Below are 18,876 nucleotides of genomic sequence, written 5' to 3'. Positions count from 1 at the left end.
GGAGCGGGCAGCTGCTTCCGTGCAGCGTTTTCGTTAAGCAGGTGAATTTGTGTGCGCAGGCGCCGCATGACTTATCTGGTGCCGTTTGGGATCGAGTCTGAAATGCTCTGTGGGAAAAGGTGGGTGCAGAGGTGGCAGGCCCTGAAAGAGTCCTCCTTATCGGGGACTGTCTCCGTGTGTTCTGAGTCGGGTCTCTGTTCCGTGGAGTCGCTGTCCCAGCCAGAGCAGCGTTTCTCAGAGTGTGGCCCCCACCACAGCGTTAGCATCACCTGAAGGGTGTGAGGAATGCATGTTGCGGGCCCCACCGCCAGCCCGACAGGAGGCAGAAACCCTGGGGGTGGGCCCGACGCCTGTGGCCCAGCAAACCCACCAGGGGCCCTGATGCATCACCGGCCAAGCCTGTGGCGCCGCACCTGCCGAGCAGAGGTCAGCAGGCAAAGCCTGGGCTCACGGCAGGAAGCCGCCGCCTGCGCAGGCATTTGGGCAATCCTTCAATCTTCCCAAGTTCTTCGCACGTTTTCTCACGCGGTGTTTGACACTGCCTCTGAGGGAGACGGGGCAAGGACAAACACCTCCATCTGGCAGATGCAGTCACGCCCTGTTCTGACCACCAGGCACGCATTTTCTCTGCTGGGTTGACTGTCACGGGATTAGAGATACAAATAAGCAAGATTCGGGGGATCAGGTGTCCGCCACCCACCCCAGCTGAGTTTCCTTTTCTTCCTGGTCCTCACCCAGGATGCTGGCAGACATGACGAAGAACACGGGCCTAGATTTTCATTGCATGGCGCCCTGATGGGCAAAGAGAAAGCAGATACGGTTTTGTGGGAAGGACACGGACTTGTGGTGTGGATCCAGGCTCTGCTTGCACCAGCGGCGTGACCTTAGGCAAGTGACTTAAAATAAAATTGAAGCAGGAAAGAAGTCGGCCCCGTGGGTGCTCAGTACCCTTCCCGTGTCACAGTTTCTATAGATCACAGTTCCTGTCAACCGGGAACTAACGCCTCTTGGGGCTGGGGGTGGGAGAGCAGTTATCAAGGAAGGAAGTAGGTAAGTTCAGTAGATATTCCTTTCCGTCCCTCATCCCAGAGCTTAACTGGTTTGGACAATAATGATAGTAATACTCACCTTATTCGTTATAAAGACTCACAGTGCACCCGGCACCGGAATAAGCACTTGATGGGAGTGACCTCGTTGAATCTCCCCAGTGGTGCCGTGGGGAGGCTCTGCTGTTGCCCAGGATTGCAGACGAGGAAACGGAGGCCCGGAGTGTAGTGACTTGTCGGGGTGGCCCAGTGAGCGAGCGCCAGGGGGGAGGGCTTCCACCGGCTCTCTGAATCCCGGCTGCGCCTAAACCACCGCTGTCGGCAGCGGTTGGACACGGAGTTGAACGAGGACGAGCTAGAGTAGCACGTGTGCATATGTGGCCTTTATTTCTCTACGGGCCTTAAATCTGGGGGAGCTGGGAAGTGCCGGGGAAGGAGTGTGTCGTGTCTTCACGAGTAAAAAGAGTGACGTCCTAGCGCAGGGGAGCTTTCAGGTCCTGGGAGCCTGAGGTCGTTTCTGGAGGCCAGTCAGGGCGGTGCTAGCCGGTGGGACCCACTTGGTTGTCTTATGCACCCACATCCCTCCTTTGGCCTCTGAGCCCCACATCTAGATGCTTAACTTACCGCCATGGGAATCAACTGTTGTTTGGCCTGTGACCCCAGGCTCCGATGGGCCTTCCTGAGGGAGGACGTGTGCTCACCCGCTGGACGCCCGCTGCCTCTGGAGTTTCCCTGCTGAGGGAGATGGAACCTGCGAAGTGCAGGCGTCAGCGTTCTGCAAGGGTCCACACTCCGAGTGTTCAGACGCGCCCTGTGGGCAGTTACAGATGTATGCCCTCACTTCTCCTTCTAGAACGTACACCCCTTCTCTCAAGGGAGGATCATATTGAGACTTTGGAATCAGGAAAGGTCATCCACAGGAGGGAAGAGACCAGGGCTGGGCTGTCTCAACTTCGGCCCTGGAGCTCGGGTACCAAGAGCTAGCATGATGCCCTGATCTGGGGACAAGGAGCCTGGCCTAGAAACCGGAAAATAGGTCAGAAAATGGACGGATCTAAGGGAACATTTTTATTTCCTTTCACTTTCTCTTGTAAATCGGGGTTGGGGCTTACATCTTTTGGCATCGGCAGGGCTCCTGCGGTGAAGTAGGACTAAATTAGCATGTGCCAAGGATGAGGGCATGTGTGGGTGAAAAGCCAGCGTTAAACAGAAAATACACATATATATTTAGGTTGACCTTCCGGAAGCCTTCCTAAGAAATGTGACTTTAAATTTAGAACTGTAACACAACCTCTGATTAAAAAATTAAAAAGAACTGTAACCCAGCCGCTGATTAAAAAGCCACCGCCCCATGCCTGGTTGAGCCACACCTGAAACCGTCCGTTTCTTGTGCATTCAAGGTGAACAGCTGGATCTGGGGAGTCCTGTGCTCCCGACACCCCTGCGGCCAGTGCAGCACAGCTGGACAGCTGTGGACTTGGCCTCAAGCCCCAAGTCCCAATCCTGAGGCCTTGGGGGAGTCATGTGACCTCTGTGAGCTTTGGGTTCCTCCAAGGACAGGAGCTGACAGGCACTCACCTTGTGGGGCCATAATGAGAAGATTAGGGGTGTGAAGTGAACGCTGTGCGTGGAAACACTGTCCCTTCCTTCATCGTATGCTGTGGGGAATTAGCCAACTTGCTCTGCACCCGCGCCTTCCCGTTCCTTCTCACTGCGAGTGTCCGTGGGGTTTTCACCGTCCTTGGCCTGAGGGGAGGACCTGAGTCCCTGGCTAGCTGGGGGTGGCAGTTTTGCCTCCTGAGGCATCCTGATCTGGGACCTTCCTTTTATGGATTGAGAGGCCCTTCCACCTGCCTTTGCCTGGGTTCCAGTCAGAGCCCAGCAGGTATCTCCCGGGAGCCTTGCCGGATGCCCATGGGGCGGGAGGGGGTGCTTCTCTGCTCTGAAAGCGATGTCCGGCATCCTCTGGGGTAGCCCACTGGCTCAGAGAGATGCCTGGGAGCAGCGTTACCCCATCAGAGAGCTTCCTCCTTCCATTTGCTCTTGGAATAGACGTTCGCTGTGTGCACAGAAGAGTGTGGGTGTGCGGTGTTCCTGTGAACAGGTGCTATTCCCCAAGAAGTTCCATTTGTCAGTCTTGTGAGTGTCAGAATGTACTTTGTCCATTTCTGCTTTCAAAGGAGGCTTTGACAAACCCTGATCGATACTTTACATTCCATGCATGAAGAGCCAGATGTTAGAAGTTTCCTGTTGGGAAGAGGGCGGGAGCCGGCCCCTCCAGATTTATAGAAATCAATGTCCTCTGACAGAAGTTGGTTGGTTTTCCTGGGAAACAAGTAGCAGGAACACATTATTTTGATTTTCACGATGAATTATTTTTCTAACAAGAGCCCTCTTCTCGTCTCTTTGACTTTCAGGCACTGGCCAGGGTGAACGAGGGTAACATATTAATGGGGTGTCGAGTCCCACAAAGTAACATGGCTGCCTTTTTTTCTTTCCTTTCTTTTTAATTATTCATTTGCTTTTTGTTCCCGCCTTTACGTGTCAGGCTAATTATTGGAGGTGCCTGTTACTGCAGAAAGGGCGTTTCTCTCCTGAGTTCTTGGATGCAGACCCAGAGGAAGGTGCGAGGTGTCCAGGTCAGGAGCACAGGGGTGTCACCTTCAGCTAAACCGAGACGGGACCAGCATTTTCAAAGATAAAGAGCTCCACAGGGTCAGAGGGGGGCAGCAAAAGGCCCCGGCCACTGCCAGCGCAGGGCCGCCCTCCTGTGTGTGTCACGCTCCTCGAAGCTGCCGCGAGGACCGAGGATCGGCTGCTCTCAGCTGGAGGGGAGCAACTCGGAGAAGCTGAGATTCCTGGTTCTCTCCTGCTTCCATTTCTGAGCCAAACGGGATGCTTGCTTCTCATTGGTCATTGCACTCCTCGGAGCTTTCTGAACATAGATCCTGTTGCCGCGTGTAGACGTTTCTTTCAGTAGAAAGGACTGTCCTTTGCAGTTGACAGCACCCAGTGCTTGGCAGGCACCTTTTAAACTAGCCAGCGAGACCGGGGGTGGGGGGGTTGTCACAGAGACCCAGGTGATGGGAAGTTGGGGGAGGCTGGGGACTGTGGGAGCCCGGGTAGGCCTCGCTGCTCCTCCCCTTCACCCAGGTGGCTCTTCCCATCTCCATTGACTAGTTGGCCCAGCTTCCTGATGACTTTGCCGGTAGATGCTAACCTTTAAAAACATTATTGGCCAAAACCGGTTTGGCTCAGTGGATAGAGCGTCGGCCTGCGGACTGAAGGGTCCCAGGTTCGATTCCGGTCAAGGGCATGTGCCTGGGTTGCGGGCACATCCCCAGTGGGAGATGTGCAGGAGGCAGCTGATCGATGTTTCTCTCTCATCGATGTTTCTAACTCTCTATCTCTCTCCCTTCCTCTCTGTAAAAAAATCAATAAAATATATTTAAAAAAAAATACATAAGTAAAAAAAATAAAAAAATAAAAACATTATTGCATTTATTAGGGTGACATTGGTTAATAAAATTATATAGGCTACAGGTGTGTAATTCTATAACACATCATTGGTATATTGGATTGAGTGTTCACCACCCCTAGTCACGTCTCCTCCATCCACTGATCCCCCTTTATCTCGTCTACCTTCTCCCTTCCCCCTTTCCCTCTGGTCATCACCATACTGTTGTCTGTACCTGTGAATTTTTTTTATTCCTGAGTTTAATCTCTTCACTCTTTTCACCCAGCCCCCCAAACCCCCTCCGCTCTGACAGCTCTGTACCTATGAGTCTGTTTCTACATTATTTGTTAGTTTATTTTGTTCATTAGTTTCCACATATAAGTGAAATCACATGTTCCTGTCGTCTCAGAGAAGAGTGGCTTATTTCACTTACATAATACTGTCCAGGTCCATCCGTGTGGCTGCAAAGGCAAGATTTCCTTTTTTCATGGCCGAGCAGTATTCCATGGTGTATGTGTGCCACAGCCTTTCTGTGGCCTTTGTGATGTAATGCCCCTTCTGAGTGAGCCAGTGATTCTCCCGGGTCAGCGGGTGGTACAGTCTCACATTGGCATTCCAGCCGAAGAAGTGCCCCCTCATGTCCCTGAGAGTGAGAATGGCCTCCCAGTCCCCGCTGCCACTGCTTTCATCATCGGCAGGTTAAGCACCTGGGGTGGGACAGTTCCCCCCCCCCCTCTCTCTCTCTCTCTCTCTCTCTCTCTCTCGTATCTAATGTGCTGTAGACACTTAAAATCAACCAAAAACCAGACCCTGCCCAATGGGCTCAGCAGCCGTTTTCTTTGGGTCTAAAGCAGCACGCATACCTTATAGCACACGGACCACAGTTGATGTCCTTTGTGTGTTTTTTTAAATTCTACACCCGCCCTGACAGAGATGAGTAGATGGGAATCTTGAGCATAGAGTAAAAGAAATGGAGAAAGCTCAGCAAAACCTGGGTCCCCCGCCCAGGATGGAGGGGCTCTGTGATCGGGGGCGAGAGGACGGGGCAGGGGGTGGAGGGTGTGCATGCGGGAACCATTCCCACCGTAGTGAGGAGAGCAGGAACTCCAAAAGCAGGCAGTGCCTTCATGGATGCTCCACTGGGGTTTGGGCCGTGCTGGATTCTTCATATATTACAGTGACTTTAATTAAATACATTGTGATCCCAACTGAGGGTATTCTAATTAGCTGGGTCAGGAACAAATTATTCTCCCTCCTTCTCCAAATGAAAACATCTACTCGCTTCTGCAGGCAGAGCATGTCCTTGGCTGACTAGCTTGCCCAGTGGAGTCCTCCTGGGCCTCTCCAGCCCCACCCCCTCCTGCTCCTTCTTATTAAGCTGCTTCCAAAGGTGGGATTCTGGGGATGGGGCCAGGGCTGCCCGGGAGGGGGAGGGCATCTGGCCAACAGGGTCAGGCGGTGACCCCCTCACGGCCTGGGAAATGACCAGATGGTGTGGAGAAGGTCACAGAGGTCAGGCCCCGGCTGCGAGCTTTGGGTCCCAGTTTGCACCAGGCTGGACAGCCTTTGAAATAGCGAGTGAGAACTTACAGAATGTGGTGAGAACAGGATCTGTCACATGCAGGTCAGCATCAGGAGACTCGGGTGGTGAGTGCAAGTTTGGGTTGGGATGTCACCTTGAAAAGCAGGTGTTTCCTGGCAACTGAGCAATAGTTTGTTCTCTGTGTGTGTGTGTGTGTGTTTGTGAGTGTGTGTGTCTTGGAGAATGAACTTGAAGCGCAAACACAAGCTTAGAATTTGAATGAGGCTTTTGTGCAAGTGAGAGAGGACCCTAGAGGCTCCCCAGACCAGGATCCGTGGGAGCGGCCATGGCCGTCTACCCTCCTTCCTTCTGTTCCTCCCCATTGCGGGGGATGCCCGTTTCCCTTCCCAAGGGGCTCTCGGTGGCAGAACAGGGCCCGGGGCCGCACAGAGAGCGCCGATTGCCACCATGAGCTGGAGTGTAGTCTGGCTCTGGAACATCTTTCTCCTACCAGTTGTTAAAGCAGAGTCCACCGTACGATGTTGATTTCATTAGGATTTACAAGTGCTGTCCCCCAGGAGCCCGGGAGCATCCGGACAAAAGACATTTGATATCTTGACTTCCACCCAGTTCTCTTTGGCCCTGGTATCCTTTCTTCTGCTCTGAGGTCAGAAACCCCAGCCATTTCTAAAGGAACCCTCACGTCCATATTAAACGCGATGTTTACGAATCAGTGCCTTACTGGGAGGAAGTCCTGTTTCTTGGGAAGGTGATGGGACATGGGGGTCAGGCTTTACTGATTCCTGCTGTGATTGCAGACTTCATGGTGTTACCACAGTCCCTGGATTCGATGGAACTGTGTGCTTTGGATTCCGTGGTTATTTCTCCAGTTGTCTTGTATTCAGGCAGTTTTTGTTGAGGCTTTAATAAGTGTACTTCTTGGTGACCAGGACCTCAGTCCCACGCTCATCTCGTTCCTTATGTCGTCCACCGGGCCCTCTCCTGGGAGACAGGGCGGTAGCCTTGGGAACACCATGCTTCAGTGCGGCCCCTGAGCCCCGCCGGCCTGGCAAAACAGCTCAAATCTATTTCAAGAAAAGTAGCTTTTTATTTTAAGTTGTTGCAATTTCTTGAAGAGTTAACATTGAGCTCACTCCTTCTTTAAACTCCTTCTGGTTGGGCCATGGCACTTGAGTAGCTGTTACTGTGGAGACATTAGCAAGTTCCAGGGCTCTGCACTCAGCATGTTCACTCACCCACTCTGTGGGGAAGGGGATATTGGTACCTGGAGAGCCCTCCACATTCCTACCTGTGGACTAGCTGCGCCAGTTCACATGATTGAGGGCCTTGGCCTCCCCCCGTTACCCCCCCTCCCCCCCAGTGAGTTTTCTATAATACGTACTCGGTGTATTCATGTTGCCTCTTCCAATAAGGTGCAAATGTGCTTCTGGAACTTGCACACTCTTTTGCTGAATGTTTGACGTGGGCCTGTGAGTAGATGAGCCTCAGAGCCGGGCCATTCGATAGGAAGTGCTGGTGGGGCCTGGGTGCTGTCAGTATTGGGCCCCGTGCCGGGCATTTCAGCTGCTCTGTGTTCTCGGGGTCTCATTATCACCTGGACCAGCCACAGTTGTCAGGGTGTGGGCATCGAACGGGAAGGGCGCGGCAGACGGGGGAGCAGCAAGTTGACTTCCGAGGCACCTGCTGTGTGCTCTGTGCAGCCACTGGGACTGGCTCCTGGGACGGGGGGTGGGGCTGTGCGTGAGGAGGGAGAGAGGGACAGGTGGTGACATGAACACAGACGCTTCCGTCATCTGAACTTCCTCCCCCACAGGGATGCGAGAGTCGGGGTCTGGTCCTCTCCTTTCCACAGACGAGCTGGCTAGCCTGGGTCAGGCACTTACGCTTTTCGGAATTGCTTCCCGTGCTCTCGGTGTACCAGCAGGAGGACTCCTGTCTCCCCTCCCGCGGGTCATGGGGAATGAAGGGATGGCCTTTCTGTGTACCCAGAGCCAGCATGTCCATTCCCTCACTGTTCCCAGAAAGGGCCCGTAGCTTTTTTCATTCTCAAAGAGGCATGAAAATGTGGTCAATGTTGTCCTTGGAAAATCTTTGTCTCCTCTGAGGCACGGACGTCGTCAGGGCATCAGCAACTTCAACCCTGTGTGAGCCCGCCTCCCGCCAGCGTGTGGGCTCCCAGGTCCTGGGTCAGTGCTGTGCCCACACAGACCCCACACAGAGTGCAGTTTTGATCGTCTGTGCATGAAGCCAGGTGACCTTGAGATGTTGGCAGGGAACTCGCCGGAGAAATTTATTTTTCTGTCTTTTTTAATCCAGGAGAAAACCTAATTTTGAGTTCTCCCAATAGACTGTAGTTCTTAATACAAACGCTTGAGCCTTCCTTGGCCTGTGTTACTGAACTAGGTGGGCATCTGTACAGGCCCGGTGACCTTATGGACAGTCACTTAGACTAGCTTTTGCTACAAAGGGCCAGGTAGCTCGATTTTAGGCTTTGCAGGAACTCCAGTCTCTGTTGCAACAGTTCAGCTGTGGTGTTTTGAAAGCAGCCCTGGACGATTCGTGTCACATCGGTGGCTGTGTTCCCTTAAAACTTTATTTACAAAAGTAGTCAGCAGGTGGGATTGGCCTGCGGGCTGCAGTTGGCTGACCCCTGACCTCCATAATGCAGGCCGCTTTGGAGAATGGAAGGGGAACCTTTCATTACTGAGCCAGGAACACCGATAGGATGAGAAAGGTCCAATCCATCTGCATTTTCAGCCCGTGAAAAGCCACGGGAGAGGACGCTGGGGGACACAGGAATGCGAGTCAGCTGGCTGCTTGTCCTCGGGGAACTGCTGGAGAAGGCACAGTGGAGCGGGGAGAGACGGGCACAGAACAAACCCTCTAAGGAATCATATCAGGCTGCAGCCAGGACGGCGGTGGGCACACGGTGGTGGGCTCAGGGCGGCGATGGGCTCTGAGTGGCTAACCCCAGGCTTGTCCGTGTTCTTTGCCCCGGCAGCACCTGCAGCAGCACGAGAGCGGCGTGGAGGGCGAGAGCTGCTACTACCACTGCGTCCTGTGCAGCTACTCCACCAAGGCCAAGCTGAACCTCATCCAGCACGTGCGCTCCATGAAGCACCAGCGCAGCGAGAGCCTGCGCAAGCTGCAGCGGCTGCAGAAGGGCCTTCCCGAGGAGGACGAGGACCTGGGGCAGATCTTCACCATCCGCAGGTGCCCCTCCACCGACCCAGGTGAGTGGTCTCCAGGCCCGACCTGTGTGCGGCCTCCGTCGGTGGGTGCAGCTGTCCCTCGCATCCACGGCTGACCGCACGGGCGGCCCTTGTATTCTGGAAGGAACATGCATGGATTGTTGCATTTTTTAAAAAGGGACTTAGGGCCACTTTGATTCTGCTATCACAAGCCACTGCCCAGGGAGCCGGCCAGCAGTTGTCCTGTCCCCAGCCCCTAACGGTCTAGTACACTGTGGATGCAGCGTGTTGCTTCACGTTGTGCATAACCGAGCGCCAAGTTGTGTCGTGTTCGATATTAAGGACAGTCTGTTGGTGGCCTTACGTCTGGTCTGTGAGGAGTAGCTTCAGGTAGGGTCAAAACAAAGACTGGTTGCAAACATCGTTACTATATTTGAAAGCGACCCCAGTTGCCCCGTGACTCAGTGCCGCCTGTTACTTCACGGAGCCAAGACCTCCACCCCCTGTTCTGTCAGCTCGCCCGCAGTCACCTTCCCCGCAGTCACCTTCCCCGCACCCGAGCCTCCCCTTTGTGACTCACGCCCCCTGCGGCCTCGCTCACTGGAATCGCCCCTCTGCTGTTTCCAGGCTTCCCATCCCTTTCTCTCCACGCAGAAGCGCAGGACAGCGTGGCTCTGGAGAAACAGTAAAACAAAGGCCCTCCCTTAGCCCCAGTCCCTTCCTGCCCCCAGGAGCTGCAGGACTCTTGAGGGACTGTCCTCGCGGCTCCTCTCCAGCTGCGCCTCATGCCGCCTCCGCCTGTGTCCTCCTGTCATCACACCACCCTGGAGAGGGCTGGGCCTTGGGCTTCCCCACCCAGCGGCTCCCTGCTGGCCCGACCCTCCCCTTTCTGTGGTCTTGGAAATGGTTGCCCGGCCCCTTCTCGAAGCAAAGCTCCGTCTGTTCTCTGGGCGCTCAGGTGTGTTCCTTCCTCGTCCTCTGGCTCCCCGTGGCCGTCCTCCAGGCCTCAGGAAGCTTTAAGCAGCTCCTGGGGTTCCCACTGGTGCCACCTCGCAGGCTGAGCTCACGCTGCCCTGTCCACACTTCCCTCCCAATGGCTCGCTGCTGAACGACCTGGTCCGGTTGGGGGCTGCCCTTCTCCCTCCACCACCTGCAGCTCCCTCTCCGCCTGGAGCCATCGGGGCTGAGTGGGTTTCCAATCTTAACGTTATCAAATTGCACATTTGTAGAGCTTTTAAAGGCAAAAGTTACGTAGCCCTTATGAAAAATGGCGTGACCCTCCCTCATCCCGTTCCCCTGAGCAATGGCTTTCAAGTTTTAGTTGGATTTTTGTTACTTATTTCCGTGTTGATGGACATGCTTCTATTACTATTTTTGATTCCCCCCCCCCCCAAGTTTAAGGCATCTCTTGGCTTTTTACTCTGGAAGATGGCGATTTCACTAGCATGCCGTTCTATAAATCCATTCACTTGTACCCGCTCACCCACTCCCCATCTGCAAACCCACACAAACACACGCACACACACACACCCATGCTCCGCATACACTCACACACGCACACTCTGCACCTACACGTCCCTGCTCCCTGCCCCCCGCACTAGTCTCCTCCCCCCCACTCCCCAGCCCCCTACACGCTCAGTCCTCTCCTCCCTCTGTCTTCCAGTGTGATTAAATAATAATTTGGGGTTTTATTAATATTCAGTGTTTTCATTATTCTAACTCTATAAATATTAATCACAGCTGAGCCGTGTAGAGTTTTATAATTTCATTTACCTACTTGTACAACTTTTTGTTTTCCCTGGTTTTCTAGGTACCTATGATTAATTCATGGCTCAGCCTCCCCAGAATGACAGTTCCCAATCTCTGGAGGCCCTGCTGTTATCAGTTGTGCTGGGGGCTGCGTTTCCTCCTTGAGGCACCCCTACTCCTGGCCCCGTCACCCCTCTCTCCATATAAGGGGGACTGGATTTCCCGTGTGATAGGCTGCACCCCCCTTTGAGGGTGTGTCCCCACCCCCTCACTGGAGTGGCTCAGGTTTTCTATCACAGTGGAAAGGCCAGTCGCCCTTAGTCAGGGTGAGTCATTGTGTCAGGAAAGGGCTGTTGGGCACCAGGATAATCTGTCATCTCCAGGTCCCTGCGAGACTGTCTCCTCCCTCGTGTTTTTCAAATTCCTGTTCTGGTTAAAGTTCCGCTGCCTTAACACACGGGGTCTACTTTGCTTCTTGTCTGACCCCATTGCTCTATGTGTGTGTGTGTGGGGGGGGGGTGCTCTCTGGAGCAAAGGATGGGGTCCGGTACCCAAGGACACGTCTGTGCCCGAAGACTGAGACCATTGTGCCATCTGGCTGTGGGGTCCCCAGTCCCCACTGGGGCATCTGCCTCTGTCTGCCCCTGCCACCCCCCATTATTCCACTGCCCAGTCACTTCCTGGGAGTCTTCCTCCACCTCTTTATTTCAGGGCTGGGGTTTTCTTTTTCATGTCCTTTTGCCAGCTCTGCCTACGTCATTGTTTTAACCTTCTGTTAAAAGCTGGTCCCTCCCCCCTCAATTCTTTCTTTCACTCTGCTCAGAATTCCCTTTTTATTAATGAGGTGCCCCAAACTAAATAGTGTACAGCTGCCATTTCACCCGGGGTCTGTGGGCTGGAACAAACAGTGCCCTGTTTCATAATGTAATCCTCCTATTTATGCAGGCCGCGCCGGAATGGCTTTCTTACACCATTGCCTTCTGGGTTGCTCTCGTGTAATGCGTATTAGGGTTTCTTTCCCCCTGAAGTGTATGAGCAGCGTTAGTCTAGATGATAGACTTCCTCTCTGTATTTCAGAATCCTTTTGTATTGCCTTTGGCCCGCAGTCATGTTTTTGATCTCTACCCACCCTGCACCCCCCTTTAACCCCCTCCCCCCGGCTACATTCATCCTCCTTACCCATGACAAAGAGGCAGGTTATTAGGTGATGTTCCTGTTGACATTAACAGTAACGCCGTGCTGTTTTGGAAACTCCGTTAAGAAAACTCACCTTAAAATATATCATCTCCATCTCTCCTCCCAAGGGATTGTCTCTTCACAACTTCTTGAAAAAATGTCTTCAGTGCCCTGGCCGGTGTGGCTCCATTGGCTGAGCGTGTCCCGTGCCCTGAAGGTTTGCTGATTTGATTCCTGGTCGGGGCACACGCCCGCCCGCCCGGGTTGCAGGCTATTCCCCGGGGGGTGTGCAGGAGGCAGCCCATCAGTGTTTTGCTCTCATGTCGATGTTTCTCTCTCTCCCTTCCTCTCTCTCTAAAAATCAAAATGTTAAAAAGAACGTCTTGAAGAAAAAGGAAGTTGTGACATGGAATTAAGTTGAAGGTCATCAACTTCAGATTTTGTCCACAGACTTTATAAAACATCCCCAGTTTTCTCCTCAAACATAAAAATGAGAACCTTACTCTTTAGCTAGAGAAGTCACTCCGGTAGCGTGAGGGAGCCTTGCGAGCCCTGCCTGCTCTGGCTCTAAGCTGCATGTGTCTTCAAGGTTGCCTGTCTAGACCAGGGGTCCTCAAACTTTTTAAACGGGGCCAGTTCACTGTCCCTCAGACGGTTGGAGGGCCGGACTATAGTTTAAAAAAAAAAAAAACTGAACAAATTCCTATGCACACTGCACATATCTTATTTTGAAGTAAAAAAACAAAACGGGAACAAATACAATATTTGTATTTGCATGTGGCCCGCGAGCCGTAGTTTGAGGACCCCTGGTCTAGAGCAGCCGTGGGCAAACTACGGCCCGCAGGCTGGATCCGGCCCATTTGAAATGAATAAAACTAAAAAAAAAAAAAAAAAGACCGTACCCTTTTATGTAATGATGTTTACTTTGAATTTATATTAGTTCACACAAACACTCCATCCATGCTTTTGTTCCGGCCCTCCGGTCCAGTTTAAGAACCCATTGTGGCCCTCAAGTCAAAAAGTTTGCCCACCCCTGGTCTAGAGTGTTCGAGTCTGCTGTTCCGATGCTACCTAATTAAATGAGTGTTCGCTCTCCCTTCCTTCCCCTGTTGTCCACGTACCAGAAAGGAACTCCCTTTCCTTTTCTGAGCTCAGGACCTTACGCCCGGGCTCCTGTCGCCGTCCGTGGAGCAAACTCTCGGATAGGTCCTGTGATGACAAAAGTGTCGTCTTCTCACATTTTACTTGTTAACATAAGCCAACACCTTTTCCAGTCAGGCAAGTTCACCATCTAGCCTGTCAGGCGCCATGGACATGTCAGCGTGAAGGAGGAGGAGTTGCGACGATCTCCGGCGCCCTTCACCGCTGGTCCTGGCCAGGATTTCCGCCTGCCGCTGTCCATCGCCCCCAGACATGCAGCATCTCGTCCTGGCCTGCACCACAGGGCCCAGTCTCGGCTGCCAGCACTGTGCTCATCAGTAGGCCATCGTCCCCTACGTGGTCCTGCCTGTGGGCGAGCTTCACCCTTCCTTCCGTGAGCAGGCCGGCCCACACTGTGTTGTCTTTACCTAGTGTGACAGTGTTTGTGGTTGTGCTTCACATGCGCACACGCACGTACACACACACACACATGCACACACGCACACAGCATGGGCCTTCTCATTGTAGACATCACTTGGAAGTACTCATCTCAGAGAACAGAGTAACCTAACCCGGTGAGATTTCCCCACCCCAACGTTATTGTTATTGTTTTGCATCCCGATCTTTAGATTATTGGCTTGCACGTATTTTTTCCAAGACCGAGTCGTGGCCCTATACTGTGTTAGGAGTTGGTCTTGTCACTCCATTTGCACACACAGGTGAAGGCAGAGGAAGCCCGTGTTGAAAGACGAAAAGCTCTCATAGGTGGGTGCTGGGGAGGATCAGTTTCCCTGTGTGCCTGTTAAAGAGGTGTTTCTGGCGGGGGGGGGGGGGGGGGGAGGAGTTAACTTCATTCTATCAGTGCCCCAGGCACAAGAGGCCCTTTGTCTTTCTGTCCTCAGCCTTCCTCCTCCCCCCTCCTCCTGTTTTCTCGCTCACCCTTGCCTTCACATCTCTTTCTTTCATGTAGACATAAATTTCAAAACTTTGCACAGATGTAATTAGTGATTCTTGACTGAGCACCTACTGTGTACAAGACTCTTGAGTTCTTGGCGTGGATACAGTGGTTAAGGCACCAGCTCAGGCATTCGCAGCCAATGGCGGTGACTCGGTTTACGGAAGGCGCGCTCATTCAGAGTGCAGGAGACGCTTGCTTGGCGCAGAAGACGGAACCCCCTTTCTGACACAGCTGTGGTGCTCCAGGTAGTGAACTCCTGGGTCAGGGAGGCAGGGGCAGCTTGCCAGGTGCCAACGTGGTTTTGGTGACAACTTGTCCTGAAACAGTCACTGGCATTGCTCCATGGATCACTTCTTTGAACCAACTTTCAGGGAGTTCTGTTTAGCTTGGAAGCTTAAGGGGATAAGAACATGTACTGTTTTTAACTTTCTCATTTGACTTTGTTTTTATTTTTCCAAATTGGCCTAAGGCTGCCCTCTAAACATGAACTACGTTACATTTTTTTTGGTACATAGCTAAATTATAAGCAATTTCAGTGTGACTCCTCATAGCACTAAAATATGTTGTGGGCAGTTCTGTAATTCTGAAGCGTTGTTTTTATAAAACCAAAGCTATGCTCTTTTTTTTTCTTCCCTTTTTACTGTACATCTTGTTCACGGGGCTTGGGGAAGGCATGGGGGTGATGGATTTCTAACCAGAGAAGTTACATGTAAAAGCGCATCTGAATAGATTGGGGTGCCTGGGATTTTAAGCCCTTATGGGGGAATGAAGGAAATACGGCGTTATCTGTAATAAATACACTCCCCACTGAAGGGCTGTCTGGCCAAGGGTTGCAAGCATCAGTGTGCTTTTTAGAAAGGTGCTTTACAATGCAAGAATAAAGAGAGACCATTGTGCATCAGATGAAAGAGAATATATTGTTAAATGAAAAGGGGAAATTGCAGAATAATGTAGAGGTTGATTCCATTTTTTTAAAGTATTTTCTTAAAGCTTTAAAAATAACCATTCTAAGCTAAGTCAGTAATTGGCATATCTGGCTGGTTCGTGGGTGGCGTCGGTTCACGTGTATGGAGCCTCATAGAGCTCAAGAGCTGGCGAACCTTATAGGTAGAGACCTCGGCAAAGTCGCTGCTGATACACAGGGAGTGCACCTGGCTTCTTTTGTTCAGGGCGGTAGTTTTCTGCCCGTCAGTGCCCGGCACACATAGTTTGATTGCTGTCTGATTCGCTTGCGTTTTGCATCTCCATGAAGAGGACAGAGTGGTTCTCCGGGTGTACACCGTCTTGTTTTCCTGTTGGATAGAGTCCCTGATTTGCCTTAATTAGTCCTCTAACAATCTACAAAGGTCAGTGCCAATTGCCTGTTCATTTGCATTTGTAATTGCGATGGCTTCTGATTACATATTCCTTGTCTTAGTCCTTCCTCTAAGCATGTGCTAGTGTGTCCTCTTCTCCTCCGCCTCCCACACCCCACACCCCTCACCCACCCGTGTACCAGCCTGTGTGGGAGCCGGGGGCCTGACTCTTCATATAAGAAACCTCTGTAGGGATGGCCCAGCCTTCCCTGGCACCTTGCAGAAGCTATTGCCTCTAAGTCAGGGACATAATGAAGTCAGAGTCGGGGAAATGACGTGGATGCCAGGCAAGAAATCTGAGAGCCATTATCTAGCAGCCTTCTTGAACTGGGTAATTAAGGGCAATTAAACTTTACTGCCGACTCTCTGCAGAATATGCTAATGACCTGGTCTGTGGGAAGGTGGACATGTGCAGGGTGCCGTTCCCCTGTGGTCCTGTGTTCCTGGGCTGGAGGGTCCCCCACAGAGCCTGTGACATCACCAGGCTGGTCACTTGGCGATGGGACCCGAGTCCACACCTGATCTCCGTCCTCTCCGTCTCCTCAAGGGGAGAGGAGCCTTGGCACGGAGACTTGCACCTTCTAGAGATTGTCCGAGACGCGGCTGCCGCAGCTCGAGTCGCAGTGGTTCTCACCCACCCACCCTCTCGTGTTCTAGCTCCGGCATTCACTAGTTGCTTTATTGTTATGGGATGATCAGAGCCACCTGGGTTTTCTGTTTTATTTCAGTGGGTGAAACCGGAGGGTACGCTGCCCTATGTGTTGGGCATGTGTATGGGATATAGTGCCGGGCCAGTTAGCCTTTTTCTTGGTGGAGGCTTTAGATCATCTCCCACACCCACCCCTCGGGTAGCGATTACTGTGGGCCCTCACGGCCACCCAGCGCTGCCCACTCCCTTCAGTGACACAACAAAAAAGAAAAGAAAGGCACCTGTTGGCAGCTACTGGAATTAGAGAGACTGCATGTGCGTGTGTGTGTGGGGGGGGGGATGGTGAGACTTGGGGGTCCCCTGTTTAGGGTATGAGCATGCCAAAGAGCCCAGAAACACAGGGATCCTCAAGGGAGACATAGAATGTCAAGTCACACCAAGTGCTGTTTTAGTGACACCTTTATGCCAAGTCCCCTTGGAAAGGGGTCTCCAGGGAACCTGAAAGTCTGAAACTTGACTCTCACGTGAGCGTGGATTGCTGGCCAGTGAGTGGGTGTGTTTCCTGGGTTGGAGTTTGGGGTTCTGTGCCTGGATTTCACCCAAGGGGAGGGGCCCGGTGGTGATGACAATGGCAGCGAGACACTGTGGCCATCACCTGCTGTCCTCGGCCCCGTGTGCAGGCCCCTCCTCCCCCCTCTGCGCTTAACCCCCCTTGGTTGTCCGGATGTATCTCTTAAGAGAAACAGTGACTTTTGGACTGTGCACAGCATCCACTTCTCGGGCTGCGTGCATCCTCTACCGAACCTGTTCCTGACCTTGGTGGGGGCAGGGCGGGGAATAGAACGTGCATCTCTTTGCTACAGAAATAGCTCAAAGGCTGCTGCTCAGCCTCACAGATGGGAAGGAGCCCCCTTCAGACTGTGACCCAATTACGACACTCACAGTCCTGCATGGTTTTTCCAAGCGTTGACGAGCGGTGGAGAGTGTGTGGCCTCGCCGGTCCGTGGGAGCACGCCCGCGGGTCCCCGGTGCCTGGGTTCCCAGGTCCCCAGAGCAGCAGGGAAGTTTCTGCCGGTTCCCCACCTGCCAGGCAGCCAGAGCTGCACGTGGCTTATTTAGGTTCAATCAAAACACACAACACCCAGTGTCTCTGTCACAGGAGCCACATTTCAAGTAGTTGATCGTGACCTGTGGCTGTGGCTCCTCGGTGGGCAGTGCAGGCTTATGGAACCACCAGCACGTTCCACTGCACACACCCGTTCCCCACAGGCCCCATTTCCAGCCCGCCACCCGGCGTGGGCGGCCTCCCAGAGGGGCCTCGGCTTCCGTGGAAAGGCGGTGGTGCCTGCCGGCCGCCTGCTCTCTGCCAGCCCGCACCAGGCGTTGCCTTCCTGTCTTCCCGTCCCTCTACGTCCTTTTCTCGGGATGGATTCATTTTGGCTTTGCCACCCCGGCCTGTCCCATGAGTGGTGGCGAGGGCGTTGGAAAGGACTCTGTAAAGCTGTTTCTTGCAGAGTGGATGCTAAAGGGCTTTTTATAGTTTTATACCTCAAGACCATCTTGAGACCTTTTGTGTATATGTTAATAAAAGGAGCTCTTTATTGCTTTTAAAAGATCCTGACCTCTGCTTTAATTAGAATATTAAAAATTGGACAGTAAGTGATTTTTCTTGGAACAGGCCAGTCGTTTTAACTCGAAATTTCTTCCGAAATTATCATCTTCTCACAAAGAACCCCTGCGCGTTGCTCTCACCGTTTTCACTGGTTTAAAGTTCTGCACTTAGGGCAGATTCTCTCTCCTCGCGGACTGCCCTCATTTGCTGGGGCTGCCATCACGGAACACCACAGGCCGGGCGGTGGGTACCACAGGAGCTGATTCGCTCACCGTCCGGAGGCTGGGAGCGCGGAGCCATGCGCCGGGCAGGGCTCGGCTCCTCCTGGGGCCGCTCCCCTCGGCTCGCCCAGGGCTGCCCTCACTGGTTCTCAGCGGCATTCTCCCGTGTGACCCTCTGCACGTCACACTCTCTTCTTCCCGTGAGGACACCAGGCAGATGGAGTCAGGGCCTCATTTCCACTTAATCGCAGCCTCAAAGGCCGTCTCTCCAAACCCAGTCACATCTGAGGTGTGGGTGTTAGAACTTCAACACGTGGATTTGGGGAACACATTTCCGTCCACCGCCTGCACTCTGACAGCTGAGGCCAGCACCTGTGAAGGAGGCTGGGATGGCTGTGTCGGTGGACACAGAGGAGAAGGGAGGCGGGAGGGACGGGTGAAGCCTCTGGCTGCGGGGTCAGTGCCCGCCAGTCCCCGCTGGGCTTTGGTGAGGGTCTTGGTCGGTGAAGAATCAGAGCGAAACTCACTGTATTTGTGGGTGTGGATTGACAGCCCCCTGTTTTGTTTCTTTCTGTGTTTGGGGTACAAGCTCTCCAGACCTGGGCGCTGACACAGCCTTCACTGGCTCTGGGACAGAATTCTATAGGAGGAAGTGGGGGGACTCCTTCCAGAGGATCCGCTTGCTGGAGGACCTGAGGGTTTGTTTCTCGGTTTACCTTACTCTGCCGGCTGCTGCAGGCTTGCCGTTATTTAAAGGTCCTTGTAGGTACGTTTCCCCC

The 18,876-nt window shown here is 53.0% G+C and overlaps 1 protein-coding gene across 5 annotated transcripts in view; it reads left to right on the top strand.

Annotated features, from left to right (window-relative positions):
• The window catches only part of ZFHX3 (zinc finger homeobox 3), a 244,773-nt gene that overhangs the window by 140,729 nt on the left and 85,168 nt on the right, over nt 1–18,876 (top strand). For all 5 annotated transcript variants that reach the window (XR_009448889.1, XM_059667592.1, XM_059667593.1 and 2 more), the window contains exon 4: nt 9,048–9,279. Coding sequence is in view for 4 of the 5 variants with exons in the window: in XM_059667592.1 (XP_059523575.1) it covers nt 9,048–9,279 (232 nt within the window). In the remaining variant the exon portion in view is untranslated. The remainder of the gene's footprint in view (nt 1–9,047; nt 9,280–18,876) is intronic.

Source organism: Myotis daubentonii, chromosome 15, assembly GCF_963259705.1.
Source record: "Myotis daubentonii chromosome 15, mMyoDau2.1, whole genome shotgun sequence".
Taxonomy (NCBI): Eukaryota; Metazoa; Chordata; class Mammalia; order Chiroptera; family Vespertilionidae; genus Myotis; species Myotis daubentonii.
Note: the sequence above shows the minus strand (reverse complement) of the source record. Positions and strands in the feature narration are given on the sequence as shown.